The sequence below is a fragment of the Amblyraja radiata genome, chromosome 14, assembly GCF_010909765.2.
Source record: "Amblyraja radiata isolate CabotCenter1 chromosome 14, sAmbRad1.1.pri, whole genome shotgun sequence".
In the NCBI taxonomy this organism is placed as follows: domain Eukaryota; kingdom Metazoa; phylum Chordata; class Chondrichthyes; order Rajiformes; family Rajidae; genus Amblyraja; species Amblyraja radiata.
The window spans coordinates 13,754,705-13,776,660 of record NC_045969.1 but is presented as its reverse complement, the minus strand read 5'-3'; the positions used below and the strand labels follow the sequence as shown (position 1 = coordinate 13,776,660).

At 40.9% G+C, this 21,956-nt stretch overlaps 1 protein-coding gene across 1 annotated transcript in view; it reads left to right on the top strand.

The window, feature by feature from the left end:
* Positions 1–1,838: 1,838 nt before the first annotated feature.
* LOC116980389 (interferon alpha/beta receptor 1a-like) overlaps positions 1,839–21,956 on the top strand; it is a 28,898-nt gene continuing 8,780 nt past the window's right edge. Inside the window, exons 1-5 of the mRNA XM_033032560.1 lie at positions 1,839–2,048; positions 10,256–10,379; positions 14,863–15,038; positions 18,110–18,273; positions 21,376–21,511. Coding sequence (XP_032888451.1) covers positions 1,997–2,048; positions 10,256–10,379; positions 14,863–15,038; positions 18,110–18,273; positions 21,376–21,511 — 652 coding nt within the window. The 5' untranslated portion in view covers positions 1,839–1,996. The remainder of the gene's footprint in view (positions 2,049–10,255; positions 10,380–14,862; positions 15,039–18,109; positions 18,274–21,375; positions 21,512–21,956) is intronic.

Genomic DNA, 21,956 nt, shown 5'->3' with positions numbered 1-21,956 from the left:
GCTGGCAGTTCACTCACTCACTCACTCACTCACTCACTCACTCACTCACTCACTCACTCACTCACTCACTCACTCACTCACTCACTCACTCACTCACGGCTGGTGGGCTGGCAGTTCACTCACTCATTGCTGGTAGGCTGGCAGTTCCCTCACTCATGGCTGGTGTGCTGGCAGTTGACTGAATCATGGCTGTCGGGCTGGCAGTTGACTCATGGCTGGTGGGCTGGCAGTTGATTGACTCATGGCTGGTGGGCTGGCAGTTCACTCACGGTTATTCCTTAAAATTCCATTTCAAGCAGAGTGCAGGCGATCAAAATAATTTCATACCATTTCAAGCAGAGTGCAGGCCACAAAATTCATTTCATACCATTTCAAGCAGAGAGCAGGCCACCAAATTCAAATTCAATTGATAGCATTTCAAGCAGAGTGCAAGCCACCAAATTCAAATTCAATTTCATACTATTTCAATCTGAGTGCTGGCCACCAAATTCAAATTCAATTTCATACCATTTCAAGCAGTGCAGGCCACCAAATTCAAATTCAATTGCATACCATTTCATGCAGAGTGTGGGCCACCAAATTCAAATTCAATTTCATACCATTTCAAGCAGAGTGCAGACCACCAAATTCAAATGCCTCGCTCATTGCAACGAAATTTTGTTCAAGGTGCACTGTGTCTAGGTGTATATCTGAATGACAATAAAGTTTTCATTCATTCATTCATTCATTCATTCATTCATTCATTCATTCATTCATTCATTCATTCATGTTGGCCACTTCCCGCAAATCCTTAAATTTCGACTGCCACCGGGAGCAGGACATGGCCTTACTTGTTGCGCTGCATGACACTCATTCACTGCCCGTTCTGTGGCTTTCAATGTAAATTTGCATGGGACGTGGTTTGGAGGTGTGTGACGATTCGGTCAAGTGAGAATAACAGAGAATAAGAATGCTGCTGTCTTGTCAACAGACGCGCACACAAGTAGTTGACATTAATTTTGAAATTCTCGATGATCATAGAATTTCTCACGACAGAGCGTGAGAAATCTGTGATCAGTATGAGAGCGTGAGAATTGGGCGAAATGCGTGAGTCTCACGCTCAATGCGTGAGAGTTGGCAGCTCTGATATAGAAACATAGAAACATAGAAAATAGGTGCAAGTGTAGGTCATTCGGCCCTTTGAGCCTGCATCGCCATTCAATATGATCATGGCTGATCATCCAACTCAGTATCCTGTACCTGCCTTCTCTCCATACCCCCTGATCCCTTTAGCCACAAGGGCCACATCTAACTCCCTCTTAAATATAGCCAATGAACTGGCCTCAACTACCTTCTGTGGCAGAGAATTTCAGAGATTCACCACTCTCTGTGTGAGAAATATTTTTCTCATCTCGGTCCTAAAAGATTTCCTCCTTATCCTTAAACTGGGACCCCTTGTTCTGGACTTCCCCAACATCGGGAACAGATGTTGTATGCGACGGCTGATGGGGTGGAAGATGATTAAAAAAAAAGGGGGGCTCTGTCCTTGTTACGAATAGTGGGAGTAAAAGTGAAGCTGCAGGTGACCCAGGTGAGAGCCTCATCTATAATGGAAGAGGGGAACCCTGACGCTGGAGGCGGTGCTGAGGCTGCGGCCTGTCGCTGGAGGCGGTGTTGCGGCTGTAGTGGCAGCGTCCTGTCGCTGGAGGCGGTGTTGCGGCTGTAGTGGCTGCGTCCTGTCGCTGGGGGCGGTGCTGCGCCAGCGGCCGGGACTGCAGTGGCAGCGACCTGTCGCTGGAGGCGGTGTTGCGGCTGTAGTGGCAGCGTCTTGTCGCTGGGGCCGGGGCTGCAGTGGCAGCGACCTGTCGCTGGAGGCGGTGCCGAGGCCGGTCTGTGGGCAGTCGGAGCAGCGAACACACTTGCCTCTCTGGGCTGTGTTTCCCGTAAATCACACGGATGCTGAGCAAAAGCGGGCCGTCGGGGCCGAGGAAGCGAAGAGCAGGAAGAGGAGGGCAGCATGGCGTTGGTGATCCTGTGGGTTTCTCTGACAGCTGCGTTGGTTTTTGAAGGTAAGGCCCGAGCTTGGACCTGGACCTGGAGCATTTAACCCTTGAGAGGGCGTGTCCCCCCGAATCTACCTTTGGACTTAAACAGCACCGCACTTGTGAATATTGACAGAAAATGCGTGCTCGTTAAAATGCTATTTGCTTCTTTTATTGTGAATAATCATTTTTATAATAATTATACTGGATCATGGAATGACAGGAGGATGTGGACGGCTACAGCATATTGAGTCTGTACCGGTTCACTGTTTGAGCAATACAGCAGCCCCGTGGTTGAATCATATTACAGACTCAAACCTCTTGCTGTGTGTAAAAACACAGATCTACATGTCCTTTTTGGTCACCACTGTCATTCTGTATTCTCTTCAATATGAATAATTCTGTCTGTACCCTTAATTTTAGCAAACTCGTATCAGAACAGTCCCTGTTTCTCAGGTAGATAAAAATGCTGGAGAAATTCAGCGGGTGAGGCAGCATCTATGGAGCGAAGGAATAGGTGACGTTTCGGATCGAGACCCTCCTTCAGGTCTGAAGAAGGGTCTCAACCCGAAACGTCACCTATTCCTTCGCTCCATAGATGCTGCCTCGCTGGAGTATAGGTCAGAATCTCTGGAGAACATGGTGAGGTGACGTTTCAGATTGGATCCGAAACATCACCTATCCATATTATAATCATGTAACCATATAACAATTACAACACAAAAAACAGGCCATCTCGGCCCTTCAAGTCCGTGCCGAACACTTATTTTCCCCTTGTCCCATCTACCTGCACTCAGACCATAACCCTCCATTCCTTTCCCATCCATATACCTATCCAATTTATTTTTAAATGATAAAATCGAACCTGCCTCCACCACTTCCACTGGAAGCTCATTCCACACAGCTACCACTCTCTGAGTAAAGATATTCTCCAGAGATGCTGCCTGGCCCGTTGAGTTATTCCAGCACTTTGCGTTTTGTTTTGTCAACCAGAATCTGGAGTTCTTTGTATCCAATTAATACTATGCCCTCTTGTTTATATTGCCACTTCATATGCTTCCCAACAAAAAATAAAATGTCATAGTTTTCAACATTAAAATTCACGTGTCATCTATATCTTATTGAATACTATCCTTCAACAGTATACTTCCTAACTTCTCAGTAACCTGAAAATTTGGAATTGTTCAAATATTAATGTACAAGAAAAGCAGTGGTCCATTTCTAGGGAGCTCCTCAGGGCACTTTCCTCCACTCCAAAGAAAAAATACCTTACCTGAGAATATTCTCAATATTCCGCTTCCTATTACTGACCAATTCTGTATCCATGTTGCAACAGATGTTTTTATCCCATTGCCTTCAGTACATGTGGCATTATCCAATGTCTTCTGAAAGTCCTTATGAAACATTAATCGCATTTACCTTATCAATTCACCAGGTTCATCACAAAAAATACTTAATTATACACATTTGTTATCTTTAATTTAACTGTGTGGCTTTCTCTAGTCAATCCACATTAAGCAACTACTCATTCTGCCCTCAGTTACTGTTTCTTGACCTTTCCCCACCACTGAGGGAAATGTGACTAGTTACAGTGCATTCAGAAACTATTCGGACTCCTTCACTTTTTTCACATTTTGTTACGTTACAGCCTTATTTTAAAATTGATTAAATTCTTTTTTTTTATCATCAATCTACACACAATTCCCCAGAATGAAGAAATGAAAACAGGTGTTTAGAATTTTTTGCAAAGTAATTAAAAATAAATAACTGAAATATCACATTTGCATAAGTATGCAGACCCTTTGCTATGACATTCAAAATTGAATTTTGGTTCATCCTGTTTCCATTGATTTCCATTGAGATGTTTCTAAGCTTGATTGGAGTCCGCCAGTTGTAAATTAAATTGATTGGACATGATTTGGATAGGCACACGCATGTCTATATTAGGGCCCACAGTTGACAGTGCATGTCAGAGCAAAAACCAAGCCATGAAGACAAAGGAATTGTCCGTTGACCTCCGAGACAGGATTGTGTCATGACACAGATCTGGGGAAGGATATAAAACAATTTCTGTAGCATTGCAGGTCCCGAAGAGCACAGTGGCCTCCGTCATTCTTAAATGGAAGAACTTTGGAACCACCAGGTCTCTTCATAGAGCTGGCCACCCAGCCAAACTGAGCAATCGGGGGAGAAGGGCCTTAGTCAGGGAGGTGACCAAGAATCCGATGGTCACTCTGACAGAGCTCCAGAATTCCTCTGTGGAGATGGGAGAACCTTCCAGAAGGACAACTATATCTGCAGCACTCCACCAATCAGGCCTTTATGGTAGCGGCCAGACGGCAGCCACTCCACATTAAAAGGCACATGACAGTCCGCTTGGAGTTTGCCAAAAGGCACCTAAAGGACTCTCGGACCATGAGAAACAAGATTCTCTGGTCTGATGAAACCAAGATTGAACTATTTAGCCTGAATGCCAAGCGTCACGTCTGGAGGAAACATGAAAATAGCTGTGCATCGACGCTCCCCATCCAACCTGACAGAGCTTGAGAGGATCTGCAGAGAAGAATGGAAATTATCCAAATACAGGTGTATCAAGCTTGTAGCGTCATACCCAAGCAGACTTGAGGCTGTAATCGTTGCCAAAGATGCCTCAACAAAGTACTGAGTAAAGGGTCCGAATACTTATGTAAATGTGATATTTCAGTCATTTATTTTTAATTTGCAAAAATTTCTAAACACCTGTTTTTGCTTTTTCTTATTATGGGGTATTGTGTGTAGATTGATGATTTAAAAAAAAGAATTAAATTCATTTTAGAATAAGGCTGCAACGTAACAAAATGTGGAAAAGCCAAGGGGTCTGACTACTTTCTGAATACACTGTGATAGTTAGTGGGTTTATTTTCTTTCCTACAGATACAGTTGTAAAGCTTTTGTATATTTCCTCTGTATTTTCAAAAAATTCTGTTTATGTCAGTAAATTTCTGAGTGTTTCTGTTTAGTGCATTCTTGCAAAACAGGTAGGTGTTAAACTGTTTGGAACGTTGTAACAGCTTTTGTTTATTCCCCCCTCATCTCCAATTCTTCATCTGCTTCGAAAGTGCAGCATCATGCTCTGTGCTTTCTGGACTCTTATCTGATTGTTTATCTACAAAATGCAAGTCTCATTGGGAAGGTCTAGACAAGCCCTACTTTTCACTATCTAAAAGTTGCATTACCCGCAGGCCGCCTCAAAATTGTGGGTTCTGCATACTTCAGTTTAAATTTCAAGAGTCAAGAGTGTTTTATTGTCATATGTCAGATAGGACAATGAAATTCTTACTTGCTACAGCACAACGGAATATGTAAACATAGAAACATAGAAAATAGGTGCAGGAGTAGGCCATTCGGCCCTTCGAGCCTGCACCGCCATTCAATATGATCATGGCTGATCATCCAACTCAGTATCCTGTACCTGCCTTCTCTCCATACCCCCTGATCCCTTTAGCCACAAGGGCCACATCTAACTCCCTCTTAAATATAGCCAATGAACTGGCCTCAACTACCTTCTGTGGCAGAGAATTCCAGAGATTCACCACTCTCTGTGTGAAAAATGTTTTCCTCATCTCAGTCCTAAAAGATTTCCCTCTTATCCTTAAACTGTGACCCCTTGTTCTGGACTTCCCCAACATCAGGAACAATCTTCCTGCATCTAGCCTGTCCAACCCCTTAAGAATTTTGTAAGTTTCTATAAGTCGAAGTGCAAGGCCTCTCACTAGAGCATCCAGGACCTCAGGAGAGAGTCAAGAGTTAAGAGTGTTTAATTGTCATATGTACCAACAGAACTCTGAAATTCTTACTTGCAGTAACTTAACAGGCCTGTACTTGATACGGTACAAGACTTTATTGTCACGTGTACCTTGGTACAGTGAAATGCTTTGTTTTGCATACAACCCGGTAAATACATATATCAGACCTCACCTAGGCTGTACACCAGTGTTATGATGTTTTGGCGCTGACAAAGTTACAGAAGTTCACCAGACAGTCTGTTTGCCGCCGCACGTGGCAGTAGATTTTACTTCCGTGTTGTAAATTTTCATTATAAAGTTAAATGAAATAATACATTAACAGAAACGTATTCATTTGGCAGTTCACGTTAAATGCCCTAGTTCCATTTGCTTTCGACCAATTTGTAGGGAGTATAAATGATAATATTTTCAGGCAGTTACAAAACTAGGAATGAGGGCTGAACCTGGGAAGGCAATCAGACGCCATTAAATAAATTGCTCAATATATTTTAATTGAGAAGATTGACTTGAAAGTTGAGAGACAAGTGTACAGCATGGCAAGGAAAGTTCTGGATGAACGTATGTTCATTAAAGTATGTTGAAGTTGAAGGAGTTAAAGGTTGCAGTTGCCATCGAAGGGATCTATAGGAGGTGCCAGAATCAGAACCACACCACTCTGGCCAAACTCTTATTTCACTCCTGACACAGGGAAGAAGGTACAGGAGCCTGAAAACTGTAATGTCCAGCTTCAGGAACAGCTTCTTTCCAACAACCATCAGGCTGATGAACACTATGAATTCCAATTAAACTCCAAATTATGAACTGCCTTGATTCACTAGGGACTTGGGGCTATGTTTTTGTTTTTGCACTTTTCGTGTTTTTTTTTAATTTATTGAACAATTTTGTGTTGTTTATTATGGCTTCCAATGTATTTAGATAGTTGTTGTGGTGCTGCAAATAAGAATTTAATTGTTCTGTTTCGGGACATACGATAATTTAAAAAACTTGTCTCTTGACACAATTGAGCATCAGTCAATAAAGTGAATATAGTTTTTAACTATGCGGCCAGAGAGGAGTACAAGTTGTAGATGTCACAGTCTGCTGCATACTGTGATGCAAAGGAATCATGCAATGCCTAACATAAGAAACTTTATTTGGAAAGAAGCAACAATGTTCAGCTATGAAAGGAGATCATTGAAGGTTGCCATTGAGATGACAGGGAATTGCATAGATAAAGCAAATTTAGGGCATTTGGGTCAAACTAATGGAGTCTAGCTTGAGATTGGTGTCACAAATTACAGTAAGTAAACTTTCCAGTTGGGGTGGTGTGGAGAAAACCTTTTGAATAATTTAAGATTCTTCTGGATTATATATGATTATGTTAAACGCCATTTTATATTCCTTGCTGACCAGGCTGTTTATTGAGTGATTTTAACAGCTGGTTCATTAAAAGATGAAGCTTAAAGGCAAAACGGGACGACAGATGGCACAATGGGCTAAGTGTTCGGCTGGCAACCGGAAGGTAGCTGGTTCGAATCCCGCTTGGAGTGCATACTGTCGTTGTGTCCTTGGGCAAGACACTTCACCCACCTTTGCCTGTGTGTGTCCTTGGGCAAGACACTTCACCCACCTTTGCCTGTGTGTGTGGATGTAATTATGTGAAGCACTTTGGGGTCAATGCAAGTTGACTAAAAATGTGCTATATAAATAAAGAAATTTAATTTAAAAGAAATTTTAATTTAAAAACTAGGAACTAGTTGATTTGGAAAAATAGGCTTTTTGTGGGTGTTATCCCTCATCAAACTTCCATTGGGAGATTTAATGTTCCTCCAATCATAACTGATTTTATTGGTTTTACTGACCAATGCTGGTAGTGTTTCTTTAAATATGATGGTATTTAAATACCAAATCTGGGATATTCTATCAATCATGGGGTGTCAAATTTCTGTGTCAATTCTGCTGTTAGCCATGCTCCACTTAATAAAAGTAAGTGGGGCCACAAGGTGGTGCAGCAGTAGAGTGCTGCCTTACAGCGCCAGAGACCCAGGTTCGATCGCGACTATGGGTGCTGTCTGTACAGAGGTTGTACGTTCTCCCAGTGACCGCGTGGGTTTTCCCCGGGCGCTCCGGTTTCCTCCCACACTCCAAAGACGTACAGGTTAATTGGCTTTCGTAAAGATTGTAAATTATCCCTAGTGTGTTGGATAGTGCTAGTGTATGGGGATTGCTGGTCGGCATAGACGTAGTGGGCCGAAGGGTCTGTTTCCATGATGAATCCCTAAACTAAGCTAATTATCCAATATGCCTTAAAAACCATGGCAAGCTGTACCATAGCAGGACCAAACTTGCCTGCAATACTTTTTATTTCAGAAAGGATCCCTTTAAAATGTAATCCAATCTCTTTTCCTGTGCTGTCTTTACTCACTGTAAATACTATAAATACTCACCACCAACAACCTGACTGACACCAATGTTGCACTATCCAATCCATGTCTAGTGTTGAGATCCTCTCATTGACCCTCCTTACCAAGGTCCTCACACTAATTTAGTCCATACTCTGAGGCAACTTTGCTCCAAGGATCACTGTAGAAGAAAAACATACTGTTGCTTCTTTGCCTCCATTTTTATACACCCAAACAACAGGTGTTCATTGATCTCGGCTTCTTCTTATCGAATCCACACACTAGATTAGAAGTTGTTCAGCTAGAGCTGAACACACTTCTCGGCATCTGCATACAATGGTGTCTGTCTTGCGCTTCCTGTGCGTGGTGGCGGAAAGATTGGTGAAAACAGGGCCGCGACGCGAACGCTCTTTCCTTGACCCCGTTGATCTCAGCTGAAAAGGCTTTAGTTTCCAAAGGGGTCCCTTCTCAATGTCCATTGCTTACCTCCTTACTTAAATCTGCAAGCTCCAGCTAAAAGCTTCAAACTCACAAGAACATTGCTTGTGACGAAAATCACTAGTTTAAATGACTAAGTTAAGGATAACTTAAAATTAAGTAATATGCACTTTCTTCTCACTTACCACATACTACACTATGGATGGCTGTGAAAAAAAAGACAATTTTCACCACATGAAGCAATAAGAAACATCAGTTTACACTTGCACAGTTGTTCCTCACCTATTTTTTTTTTAATTGAAAGCCCTAATTTATATATAAAAGAGATTAAGAAGTTAATGATAAAGTTAAGAGACTTTAACTTTACTAGTTGGTAATCTCACTTCTAAATATTTCTTAGAATAGCTCAAATTGCTGCAGAGTACTGTCCAGAACTATCCAGAGCTTGTTTAAATTATGAATAAAATGTTCCATGTGAGAAACCTTTTAAAGAACCATTTGGTAAAAAAACAACTATATTTTCCTTGCTAATGACATAAACATCTCCACCCTTGATTGCTTTCCTTCTCAATCTACCAAAATGTTTGCAGGGCAAAGTCTTGCATGCAGCATGTCATTTCCTACACCCACTAATTTTCTGATGTGTATCAGCCTGAGGAGATCACTATTATTTGTACTAAATTCCTATGCTATTGTAAAAAGGCCCATGGAGACTGCAATTGTACAGCCCTGCAATTGACTGGTAAACATTCTGTGCCACGGCAGATAACTCAGGTCCCATTACAAATGCCTTCTAGATTATTAACCATTTCCCGAATTAATGGTGTAAACGGCAGGTGATTTGTGTGATTAAATTAAATTTTATTCTTGGACGCAACAGATTTCCAAGAACATAAACTATATTTGATTTTCTTTATCACCCAGAGACCAGGGGCTTATTGTCAAACAGATTCATCTCAAAGTGGCAGGAAGTTCAGAACTCTTAAGGAATGTGGCTGCCATGGCTCCAATATTGAACTTCCAGATGACATTTAGCTGTGGGATGCCAACTTGTTGCAGCCTTACATTTCCTTACTTATACTCCCTCTGCCTGATGTGTACAATAAAGCACCTCACCACCACTCAGTACTGAGCTGCCTATAAGTTGAGCTTAATTGCTGAACAAGTGGGGAAGTCAATTATTGCATAATATTACATTGCATATTAAATATAGATTTAATTGTCCTTTTATTTCAAAATCTTGTTGATAAAATATTTGCCATAAACAACGTGAAAAGCAGACAAAAAGACACAAAGCGCTAGAGTAATTCAGCGGGTCAGGCAGCCTCTCTGGAAATGCTTTACCTGCTGAGTTACTCTTGCACCTTGTATCCTTTTGTGTATTAACCGACATCTGCAGTTCCTTGTTTGAATAAAAAAGTTGCCTGCTGGAGAATTGCAGCAAGAATATGGAAATATTCACCAGGTCAAGCAGCATCTGTGGAGCAGGAAACAATTATAATTTCAGGTTGATAACCTTTTCATCAGAACTGAATGCTCTTTGTTTAAAGAGGTAAAACATGTTGAGGTTGTTTGGTAATTTATTGCTTCTGAGATTAACAAGACATTCATTTTATTTATTTTTGAACAGTGTTCGGAGAAATAAAGATCCCAACACATATTCGAATTCAGGCATTTAATCTCAAGTATGTGCTAAAGTGGGACAATGTGAAGAACAGTAATTACAGTGTGAACTATACTGTAAATTATAGAAGGTAAGTCCCTTATTGTTGAGTTGTTAACTTCTTTCAGAAAGAGAACTTGTAATATACAAAAAGAGCTAAAATGATGAGGTAAGAGAAGGAGGAAGAGGAATGGACGCGCGTAAGGACAAGGAAAAGATGATAGAAGATATTGAAAAGAGAATGAAATCAATCAAGATAATCTTAAAATCTATTTTAAATCCTCTTTTTTTGCCGAGACCTGATGAACTTGACAAAGTAAGTTTTACTTTGACATGGTTGAGGTAAACCAGAAGAGATAAGAGCACCAAAGATAGACACAACATGCTGAAGTAACTCAGCGGGACAGGCAGCATCTCTGGAGCAAAGGAATGGGTGGCGTTTCAGGTCGAGACATCTGAAGAAGGGTCTCGACACAAAATATCACCCATTCCTTCTCTCCACAGATGCTGCCTGTCCCGGTGAGTTACTTCAGCATTTTGTGTCTATTTTTGGTGTATCCACCGCATCTGCAATCACTTCCTTTGCAAGAGATAAGAGCAGTCAAGTGTTGAGATAAGATGTGTTTTAAGTTTCGGCAGCCAGGAGAGAGACAGTGACATTGTTAAATGTTTGCATCTCGGGATTATGTAAGGTGTTTTTAAACTGTGATTTACAATCTAATCTTTAAAGGATCTGTTTCTTATATTAAAATGAAATCTTAAGAACACCCATACATTCAGATTGCCAATGCTACAGGCAATTGAAAGAATTGATAATTTCCCTTTATTGAGGGGTATGTTTAGATAAGCCCCAAAAAAAACTATATCTGAGAAAAAGGTTCACCACCAAATTAGCGGGAACTCCCAACTGAAATTATGAGCTAAATGGCAAGCCAGTAGATCAGAGCCTCTGATGGAACAGGTAAAGGGCCTGTCCCACGTGGCTGTCTTTTGCGAGCCATTTACGCGACCTGCTAGCGTGTGGGTAGCGTGCATGGAGTGGTGTGGAGGAGTGTGGAGTGGCGTGGAGGAGTGGACTTCGTCCTGCACTAAATCTTCGCTCGCCACCGGCCTGTCGCGTAACTGACGGCCAAAGTGGGACAGGCCCAAGACCCTGGCACAACGCAACGTCTCACCTCCAACAGCAGCAGAAGCAGGCAAACTATCAAGAACTCAGCCTGGGGCTCACGGCCGTTGCGGATCCGGATCCGCCCCCACTCCTACTCCCAGAGCGGAGCCAAGACGATTGGAGATGGACACAAAATGCAGGAGTAACTCAGCAGGACCGGCAGCATCTCTGGAGAGAAGGAATGGGTGACGTTTCGGGTCAAGACCCTTCTTTCAGACTGAAGAAGGCTCTCGCGACCGTCACTGCCGGCCTGTCGCGTAAGTGACGGCCCAAGTGGGACAGGCCCTTACGACTACAAGACAAACACTGATTTAGGCTGAAGACAGTGAGAACTAGCAGTATCTCACAATGTCTGGTCATTGGGCATTGTGGATGCAAAGCACTGCAGTGAAACAGTAGAACATTTATTGGCATCAAGCTCCACTGCTAGATTATCCTCACTAAACTCTCCCTTAGTTTTCCAGCTTTTAATGTCTATCTTTGGTGTAAACCAGCATATGCAGTTCCTTCCTACAAATTGTCCTTATTGGTCTTGATTGGTTGAGGATACCCAGTGAAGCCACTTGCTTCAATTTCCCTTCCACACTGATATCCACCCAAGAGAACAGGTTCAGGAGTCAAGAGTGGAGAAAGGAACTACAGATGCTGGTTTAAATCGAAGATAGACATAAAAAGCTGGGGTAACTCAGCGGGTCAGACACCATCTTTGGAGAAAAGGAATAGGTATGATTTCGGGTCAAGACACATCTCGATCCAAAACCTCACCTATTCCTTTTCTCCAAAGATGGTGTTTGACCCGCTGAATTACTCCAGCTTTTTGTGTCTATCAAGAGTCAAGAGTATTTTATTATCATATGTCCAGAAACGGAACAATGAAATTCTTTCTTGCAGCAGCATAACAGATATGTCAACATAGTACTCAGTAATCATTGTACTCAGCACCTTTCCCCTAAAAGCAATGATCATATGGGAACTGGAGAATTTCATGCTATTTTAATTGAGCTCGCTGCCCTTTACTCTGTACTTGTAAACCTGCTGTCCATGTCAGTAATAGTCAGAAAAGTTGCTGGTTTCAGTACAGTTTAAAATGAGTGCTAAGTGCAGTTCACTACTGCTCTAGACACTTGCCCCAAATTAGAAAAGAATAAGAAAACAATCAGTCGATAATAAAGATGTGAACTTTTTATTAACTGAGTCACTCGTGGGCTCTCATTTTAATTCCTCTTGATATATTTCTGTCTGTAAACCCCCCTATCAGTTTATGTTTAAGAAGGAACTGCAGATGCTGGAAAATCGAAGGTAGACAAATATGCTGGAGAAACTCAGCGGGTAAGGCAGCATCTATGGAGCGAAGGAAATAGGCAACGTTTCGGGCCGAAATGTTGCCTATTTCCTTCGCTCCATAGATGCTGCCTCACCCGCTGAGTTTCTCCAGTATTTTTTATCAGTTTATATTATTTATTTATATAAAGGTTTTTGCTCTTTTTTTAAATGTGTTTTTAATAAATTTAAAACTGGTCCTACCTGCCAGATTTCAAATGACACAACAGGAAAGAAAAAAACCACATAGGTGTATTGTGCATCAGAATTAACTGGTGGGGGGTTGGGAACTTCATTACCTCAGCAAAATCTGTCTTTAATGGTATGAATGCTGTTTACCACACACTGCTGCCAATGCAATTGACATGCAGTTTATATAATTTTTTACACATCAGCAAAAATTGATAAGTAAGCCGTTTGGAATGCTTCCAATTGTTTGCATTTAATCCTGGTTGGATTTAGGAATTAAATGAATCATCTTTAAGTGGCACAGCTGGTAGAGCCATTGCCTCACAGCAAGAGAGACTCAGGTTTGATCAGAATCTCGGCTACTGTCTCTGTGGAGTTTGTATGTTCTCCCTGTAACCACGTGGGTTTCCTGTGGGTGCTCCAGTTTCCTCCCGCATCCCAAAGACGGTTGGGTTTGTAGGTTAATTGGCGTCTGTAAATTGCCCCTCGTGTTCAGGTGGTGGATAACCTAGAGTTAGTATTGATGGGTGATTGATGGCGGGCGTAGGCTGAAGAGTCTGATCAATGCTGTTTCTCTAAAACACAAAACTCCTCTGATTGAAAATGCACATTCATTTGCATTCATTTGAACATTCAAATGAACATTCAATTTCTGGCTCAGAGCTGAACAACCTTTTTTCTAACCTTAGTCAACATATTCACAAGCCAGTCTAGTTCTTATTGTTTGGGACAGGCTTATCATAATCAAAATCATAGTCATACTTTAATAGCCAAGTATGTTTTGCAACATACAGTCATCATACCAATAAAAAGCAACAGAACACACAAAATACATTTTAACTTGAACATCCACCACAGTGACTCCTCCACATTCCTCACTGTGATGGAAGGCGAATAAAATTTCAATCTCTTCCTTCTTTGTCCTCCTGGGGTCGGGGGGCCTCTAAACTTCCGTTGACGGGACGATCTTACTCCCGTAGCCTGCGGCGGGCCTCCTCATCGGGGCGATCAAACTACTGCATCGGGGGGGAATCTCAGCTCCTCCGCGCCGGCCGATCTGACCCCCGGTCGGAGCTAGTCGAACGTCGTGCAGCTTTTGGAGCTTCCCGACGTCGGTCTTAACCTGAGACTGCGAGCTCCTTGATGTTAAAGTCCGCAGGGCGCGGTTGGAGCGTCGATCCCTGGCATGGAATCGGCTTCGATGGTAAGTCTACACCCCGCGGTGGGGCTCAAAGTCAGTCCCAAGCAAGACCTCCAGCTCCACAATGTTAGGCCGCAGAGTGACCGGAAATACGATCCGGAAAACAATCGCATCTCCGGCAAGGTAAGAGATTGAAAAAAAGTTTCCACTGACACCCCCGCCCACCTCCCACATAAAACAGACCAGAGAACATTAACACAAACTTTTTAAACACACTAAAAGTCACACAAAAAAGACGAAAAGGACAGACAGACTGTAGGCGAGGCTGCCATCAAAGCGCCACCTGGTGGAGAATGCTGGTTATATTCCTGATTAGCATTTGTGTTCAAGTTTAGCATAGCAGTCATGACGTCAACTGAAACTTTGTAATATTGGCACAAGTATTTGCATGTTCTTCACTGTAACGATATGTGATGTTTAAAATGTAAAAACAAGGAACTGCAAATGCTGGTTTACAAAACAAGACAGTGCTGGAGTAACTCAGCGGGTCTGGCAGCATTTCTGGCAAACATGGATAAATGACATTTTGGGTCGGGCCCTTCAGTCTGTTCTTCATGTTCTCCAGAGATGCTGCCTGACCTGCTGATTTACTCCAACACTTTGTGTCTTGTCTGATGTTTGTTCAGCTAGTGTGTCTACAAAGCCACCCTCTGTCTACTCTATGCAGTGATTCACCCTTCATTTCTTTCCTCTTAGTAAGGTTGGAGCCTGGAAGAAAGTGAAGGGATGTAAACGTATCGCCCATACAGAGTGTGATTTCACTTCAGCAGACATTATTTTTAATGGAGAATACATCCTGCGGCTACGTGCCCATCAGGGGAATCAGACATCGGCCTGGTTGTGCACAGATTCATTTATTCCCTCCAGGAACAGTGAGAAAATTTAAACTGTTTAAATGCACACAATATTTTGTCTATTATTCATCTTTTGGATCTGAATTCAAACACTAAGAGCTATGAATCGATAAGTTAGCTTTAGTTAGCATCTGATGAATGGATATTATTTAGTTTATAAATTCAGAGCTGAGGCGTCCAAACGTTTATAACACATTATATTTTGAATATTATAACTTGTTCTATCTACTTATAACTTGTTCTGTCTAGATAGAACATCGTGTCATGCTCTTTCTCTTTTACAATATTACTGTTTTCCCGTTCACCATTCTATCAGTACTGTGACTTAGGAATTCTGGGAACTATAGACCAGTAAGCCAAACATCTGTGTCACAGTACTGATAGAACGGAGACGGGGACTCTCCCGACGCTGGAGCAACATCACCCGGCGAGAACGGCCTGGAACATCGGGCCTCCCTAGAGGCAACTGTGGAGGCCTCAATGGGCCCGACTATGGGTGAACTGGGGTTGGGGACTGGACTTTGTGCCTTCCCTCATGGTGGGAGCCATTGTGGGGGGATGTTCTTTGTGTTTAAGACTCTTATTGGTGTTATGTCTGTATTTTTTTTTTGTGTGCTGCAAAATGGCAAAAAGCATTTCACTTCACTACACCTGGGTGTATGTGAATGTGACTAATAAAATACCTTTGATACCGTTCTTAAACTGTGGCCCCTGGTTCTGGACTCCCCCAACATCGGGAACATGTTTCTTGCCTCTAGCGTGTGCAAACCCTTAACAATCTTATATGTTTCAATGAGATATCCTCTCATCCTTCTAAACTCCAGAGTGTACAAGCCCAGCTGCTCCATTCTCTCAGCATATGACAGTCCCACCATCCCGGGAATTAACCTTGTAAACCTACGCTGCACTCCCTCAATAGCAAGAATGTCATTCCTCAAATTAGGGGACCAAAACTGTATATAATACTCCAGGTGTGGTCTCACTAGGGCTCTGTACAACTGCAGAAGGACCTCTTTGTTCCTATATTCGATTCCTCGTGTTATAAAGGCCAACATGCCATTTGCTTTCTTCACTGCCTGCTGCACCTGCATGCTTACTTTCATACTTTCTTATGTACTTATATACAGCGAATTTCTTATGTATTTATGTACTTCTTATGTACTTATGTACAGCAAATTTCTTATGTATTATATACAGCAAATACTATGCTTACTTTCATAGACTGAGTACAAGGATCACCAGATCCCGTTGTACTTGAAATTGAAATTGAGATAATTTAATTGCCACACAACCAAGGTCGGTGGTATTTGGGTTGCCAGCAGCGGTACAGTAATAAAGAACACAACCACAATAAAAAATTTACACAAACATCCACCACAGCATTCATCACTGTGGTGGAAGGCACAGAGCTTGGCCAGTCCTCCTCCATTTTCCCCCGTGGTCGGGACCACCACCCTCCTTTGGAACTTCTCCTTTTCCCAACTTGATGCCATTTAGATAGTAATCTGCCTTCCTGTTTTTGCCACCAAAGTGGATAACCTCACATTTTATCCGCATTAAACTTCATCTCAGATTCAGATTCAGATTCAATTTTAATTGTCATTGTCAGTGTACAGTACAGAGACAACGAAATGCATTCATCTCCATCTGCCATGCATCTGCCCACTCCCCCAACCTGTCCAAGTCACCCTGCATTCTCATAACATCCTCCTCACAGTTCACACTGCCACCCAGCTTTGTGTCATCTGCAAATTTGCTAAAGTTACTTTGAATCACTTCATTGATGTATTTTGTAAATAGCTGCGGTCCCAGCACCGAGCCTTGCGGTACCCCACTAGTCACTGCCTGCCATTCTGAAAGGGACACGTTAATCCCAACTCTTTGTTTCCTGTCTGCCAATCACCTATCTATCCATGTCAGCACTCTACCCCCAATACCATGTGCCCTAATTTTGCCCACTAATCTCCTATGTAGGACCTTATCAAATGCTTTCTGAAAGTCCAGGTACGCTACATCCACTGGCTCTCCCTTGTCCATTTTCCTAGTTACATCTTGAAAAAATTCCAGAAGATTAGTCTGTTCTGTAGCAGACTAATGGGGTAGTGGGGTACCGCAAGCATGATTTCCCCTTCGTAAATCCATGCTGACTTAGACCGATCCTGTTACTGGTATCCAAATGTGTGGCTATTTCATCTTTTATAATTGACTCCAGCATCTTCCCCACCACCGATGTCAGGCTTACTGGTCTATAATTCCCTGTTTTCTCTCTCCCGTCTTTCTTAAAAAGTGGGATAACATTAGCTGTGGATTGGAGGGTAGCTAAGAAGGTTGATAAGGGCAGAGCCGTTGACATTATCAATACGGATAGTGAAGATAGTTTTCAAGGATTACACCAGGACTAGATTGATGTGATATTGAACTGGATGTTAAGAATATCTAAGACCAATGTTCCAATTAAGCTGCTATGTGTAATACATTATTGAAGTAAAATGTCTTTCCAAATATCTAATGGTGTATAATAATTTCTGAAAGGATACAAGATTTTGATCTTAGCAGTGTCAAGTCTTGTAATGATGAAGACAGTAATTTTTCACTGACTCAAAAAAACCCAGCCAGTCAGAATTAATATTACCTCTTTTGTTTGGCCTAGGTTGGATTATGAGTTAATTTCATTGCCCTAGATATCCAGTGTTTTTACCAAAGTGGCCTTTATGATATACGTTGTAAGGTGTAACCATGTAACTTAATTGCAAACTTATGAGAATATTTTAAAATAAACAGAAAATGCTAATAATGTGTACCAGGGTGTAACTTTGAAAGGAGACTAGCGAGTTAGTACTTCAGGTTAATATCCTTTTACCGAAAAACAATTTGGATTATTGCTACAGTTGATATTGAACTCACAACTAAAATGATTCATTAACCAGGATCAGATATTAAATAGGAGACATAATTATAGTGTAATCTGATTTGAATTTGAGAGAGTTTTACATTTTCTGGAATGAATATTTTTTATTATTTTATCCACTTGTTTTTACATTATGTATTATGTATTAGATCACTGAATTGTACTTCTTTTCAAATTACAGATGAAATTGGACCACCATCTGTACAGGCAGAATCAAAAGGGCACTTGCTTACTGTCAGCATTTCCGAACTATATATGGAAAATAATGCATCTATAGAAAAAATGTATAAAGACATTTCGTACAGGATAACCTACTGGAAAGAAAATTCTCATGAAATTAGAAACGTATGTAATGTGAAGCAAAGTTTCACCATATGTTACTATCGAAAGAAAAAAATCAACACGTCTGCATTACAACATAAGAAAATGCTTTTATGTGTTCATTAAATGTTTGTTAAATGTTTTTGTTGAGCTGGGTAATGAGAAGCAGCAACTGTATTAGCTTATGCAGCATCCATCATTTGCAGTATATTTAACAAGATATTAATACCCCTTGACACCTTTTGCTGCCTGCACAGTAACTTGCACAAAGTTCCATCAATCACCCTGTTCATGTTGATGTAAATGTGGAATTATTTGCCACAGAAGTCTGTGGAGGCCAAATCAATTGATATTTTTAAGGCAGAGATAGATATATTCTTGATTAGTACGGGTGTCAGGGGTTATGGGAAGAAGGCAGGAAAATTTGGTTTAGAGGGAAAGATAGATCAGCCATGATTGAATGGCGTAGTAGACTCGGGCTGAATGGCCTAATTCTGCTCCTATCTCTTATGAACTTAAACTGGATCAGTCTCACAGGCAGTTTCAGAATTCTTATCTTTATTTTCAAATCCTTCGACGAAATTCGGTTCAGGTTTATTATTGTCACATGTACTGGGGTACATTGAAAAGCTTTGTTTTGCATGCAATCCAGATAATACTATACATAAATAGCAGGAATGTTTCAAAATTTTGAGATTATAAAAATCAAGCCTGTAATTTATCCCATCAGATAAAGCATAAAAAGAACTTTAATTTGATACCTAATTCACGTTCATATCTTCAGTATCAAAAAAGTTATGGTCATTTTCATACTCGGAAATTAGCATTTTGTTCCCTATTGCTTTTCCATTGACTTAACACAAAAGCTGTGATCAAGAACAGTCAATTGACATAAAAGCCCATAACTTTCTTAAAAATTAAGAGAATTGAATTAATTTCTCAGTTATTATAGATTGAAGCATTCAGAACCAAATATGAAACATCTTACTTGGATGACCTGAAATTAAAGCATATAATTAGTTAGTTACCTAATTGTAGCTAATTACAAAATTGACCATTGTGATGGAAATAGTGATAAACACCCAGACAGCCTTGAAAATTCAAAAATGTGATATTCTCAAGGTCAGAACTTTAATATTATTGTATTATATGCTGTAAGTCCGTAACGGACAGGTAAAGAAATTACAATTTCTAGCAAAAGACCAAGTCTTTATGGAGAAGATCAGTTGCTAGCTGGTACATTGGCATATCATAATCAGTAGCATCATCATACTCCTCAGATTGTAACCAGTAAGCAACTCTGTACACCTTGTTTTTCCTCAACTTTTCAATTTTGGCATTGTAAACTACAAGTTTTTGCTTTTCAAACCAGTGTTGAGAATTATTTTGTAAGAGGTTTTGTCACCTATCCTCACTGTTGATCAGAAAGTCAAGGATCCAGTGGCAGAGGAGGGTGCTGATTCTTAAGTTCACGAATTTGGAGATGAGATAGAATGGTATTATAGTGTTGAAGGCAGAGCTATAGTCCATAAATAAAAGTCTAACATAGATGTTATCCCTCACTCTACATTATATATATGGATGTCTACCATTGCCAGATTCACAAATTATAGAAATGGTGAAAAAGGAATAAATTAGAACATTTAACCTAAAATGTTGGAGGTACTCAGCAGGCAATGGGCTTCATAATCCAACTGCACTCAATTCCTTTGTTCCTAAATTGAAACAGGTGGGCTTTGAAAGTAAATAACTCTGCATTTTGTAGATTAACCATACAAAGCAAAGATTTGACTCCTCCATGGTTTCCCTGATGTGCAACCTTTTTCGAGAATCACAATATCCTCAATTTTTGTAGAATATAAAATCAGCCTCAGTAGTACCCTTTGCCAGGATGCTAGAATATTACACATAGGTTTGGCAAAAGTACCGAGTCGCAGCATGTAAACTATATATAATTCGATTTAAGCAAAACACAAAGTGCTGGAGTAACTAAGTGGGTCAGGCAGCATTTCTGGAGGACATGGATAATTTGTGGGGTTTATCAGCTTTTACGGCTGTGACTTCGAAAAAGGCTTTAAAGTGCATCCAACTACTGGCACATTTCTTACATCACACATTACATTTAACTGATATCCCGATGGCAAAGCTTAGTTCCTACATACAGCAGTGATTGCATCTCACTAAAGAAATAATGCTCACTGTGCATTGAGCACATTGTGGTGACCTGAGGTCATGAAATGCACCATAGAAACATGAGCTTTATAATTTCAGGTTTATTAGCATTACATCTTGTAAATTTCCTTTTGATATTTATTTAGGCACGTTGGTTTTTGCCATCTGACACAGTATTTCCTCTGTATTATTGGTATTGACATATTTGAGTTGAATTACTTAGTTAAGTTTAGAGATACAGCGTGAAAACAGGACCTTCGGCCCACTGAGTCCGCACCAACTAGCGATCCCTATGCACTAACACTATCCTGCACGCTAGGGATTATATCCAATTTTACCAAAGCCATTTAACCTACAAATCTGTACATCTTTGGAATGTGGGAGCAAACGAGCAACCGGAGAAAACCCACGCAGGTCATGTGGAGAACGTACAAACTCCATACAGACAGCACCCGTAGTCAGAATTGAACCTGGGTCTCTGGCACTGTAAGACGGCAGCTCTACTGCTGCGCCACCGTGACTTCAGGTGTTTTCTGCTGGAGTTTTCTGCATGAAATGATAAATAGTGTAAGAATGCTTTTAAATTGCATAGTTCTAATTGGGATTTCCTTCATTCCTCTTGAGACTGGTTGTTGCCACTGTTAAAAGGCATGGATGTTAAGAGGATGGCTTGGCTGAGTTGAAACTTGAGGGAAATGTTAGGATGTCCTTTTAAAATTCTTGCAATTTTATTGTTTTGGTGTCAAATTTTCATATCACTCAATTGTATATTCCACCTATTTAAACAAATTTATTGCTCACTGCAGAGTTGGAACAATGCAAACAAGGTGCATCACAAAGCTAACTATCGTATGCTGATGGATAATAATTAATGGATAATAATTATCTTTGCGATGTGCCATCAAATATTTTTTTATTCAACAAGCTTGCTAATACCATTTTATTTCTTTGCAGGAGAAAAACAGCACAAACAGATTGGTAGTTCTGAAGCTTGACCCTTGGGCCACATATTGTCTGAATGTACTAGCTTTCAGCTCCATGTACAACAAAACAGGACAGGCTAGTTTGGTTGTGTGTGAAAAGACTGGTGGTACGATTTTAACTATTTCTTTAAACTAATGTGGTATGTGTGGTTTTTCTTTAATGGATATTCCCCTAACATTTAGTCTTTCATTTTCTTGCTACTTGTGCACCTGCACTGTATGCTATTCCCAATCTGGGTAAGTGAACATGCCACTGTTGCAACTGCACTGTCATCTCATAGTGCAACTTAGTTTGGCTTCTATTGGAGCTAGATTTATGGACAAAAGTGCAACTTTTGTTATGGCAGTGGAATTTTCTTTCTGACCGTGAGATAAAAATTTAGTCAAAGGTCACCTGCGTTAAATGGGCCTTGTAATAGTGCTCTCATTTTATGTGACATTCAAGAGACTTTTAGATACGACTGGAATGGAGGGATATGGTCACATGGGGACAAAGGAGATTAGTTTAGCCTTATATTTGACACAGACATTGTGGTCTGAAGGGCCTATTTT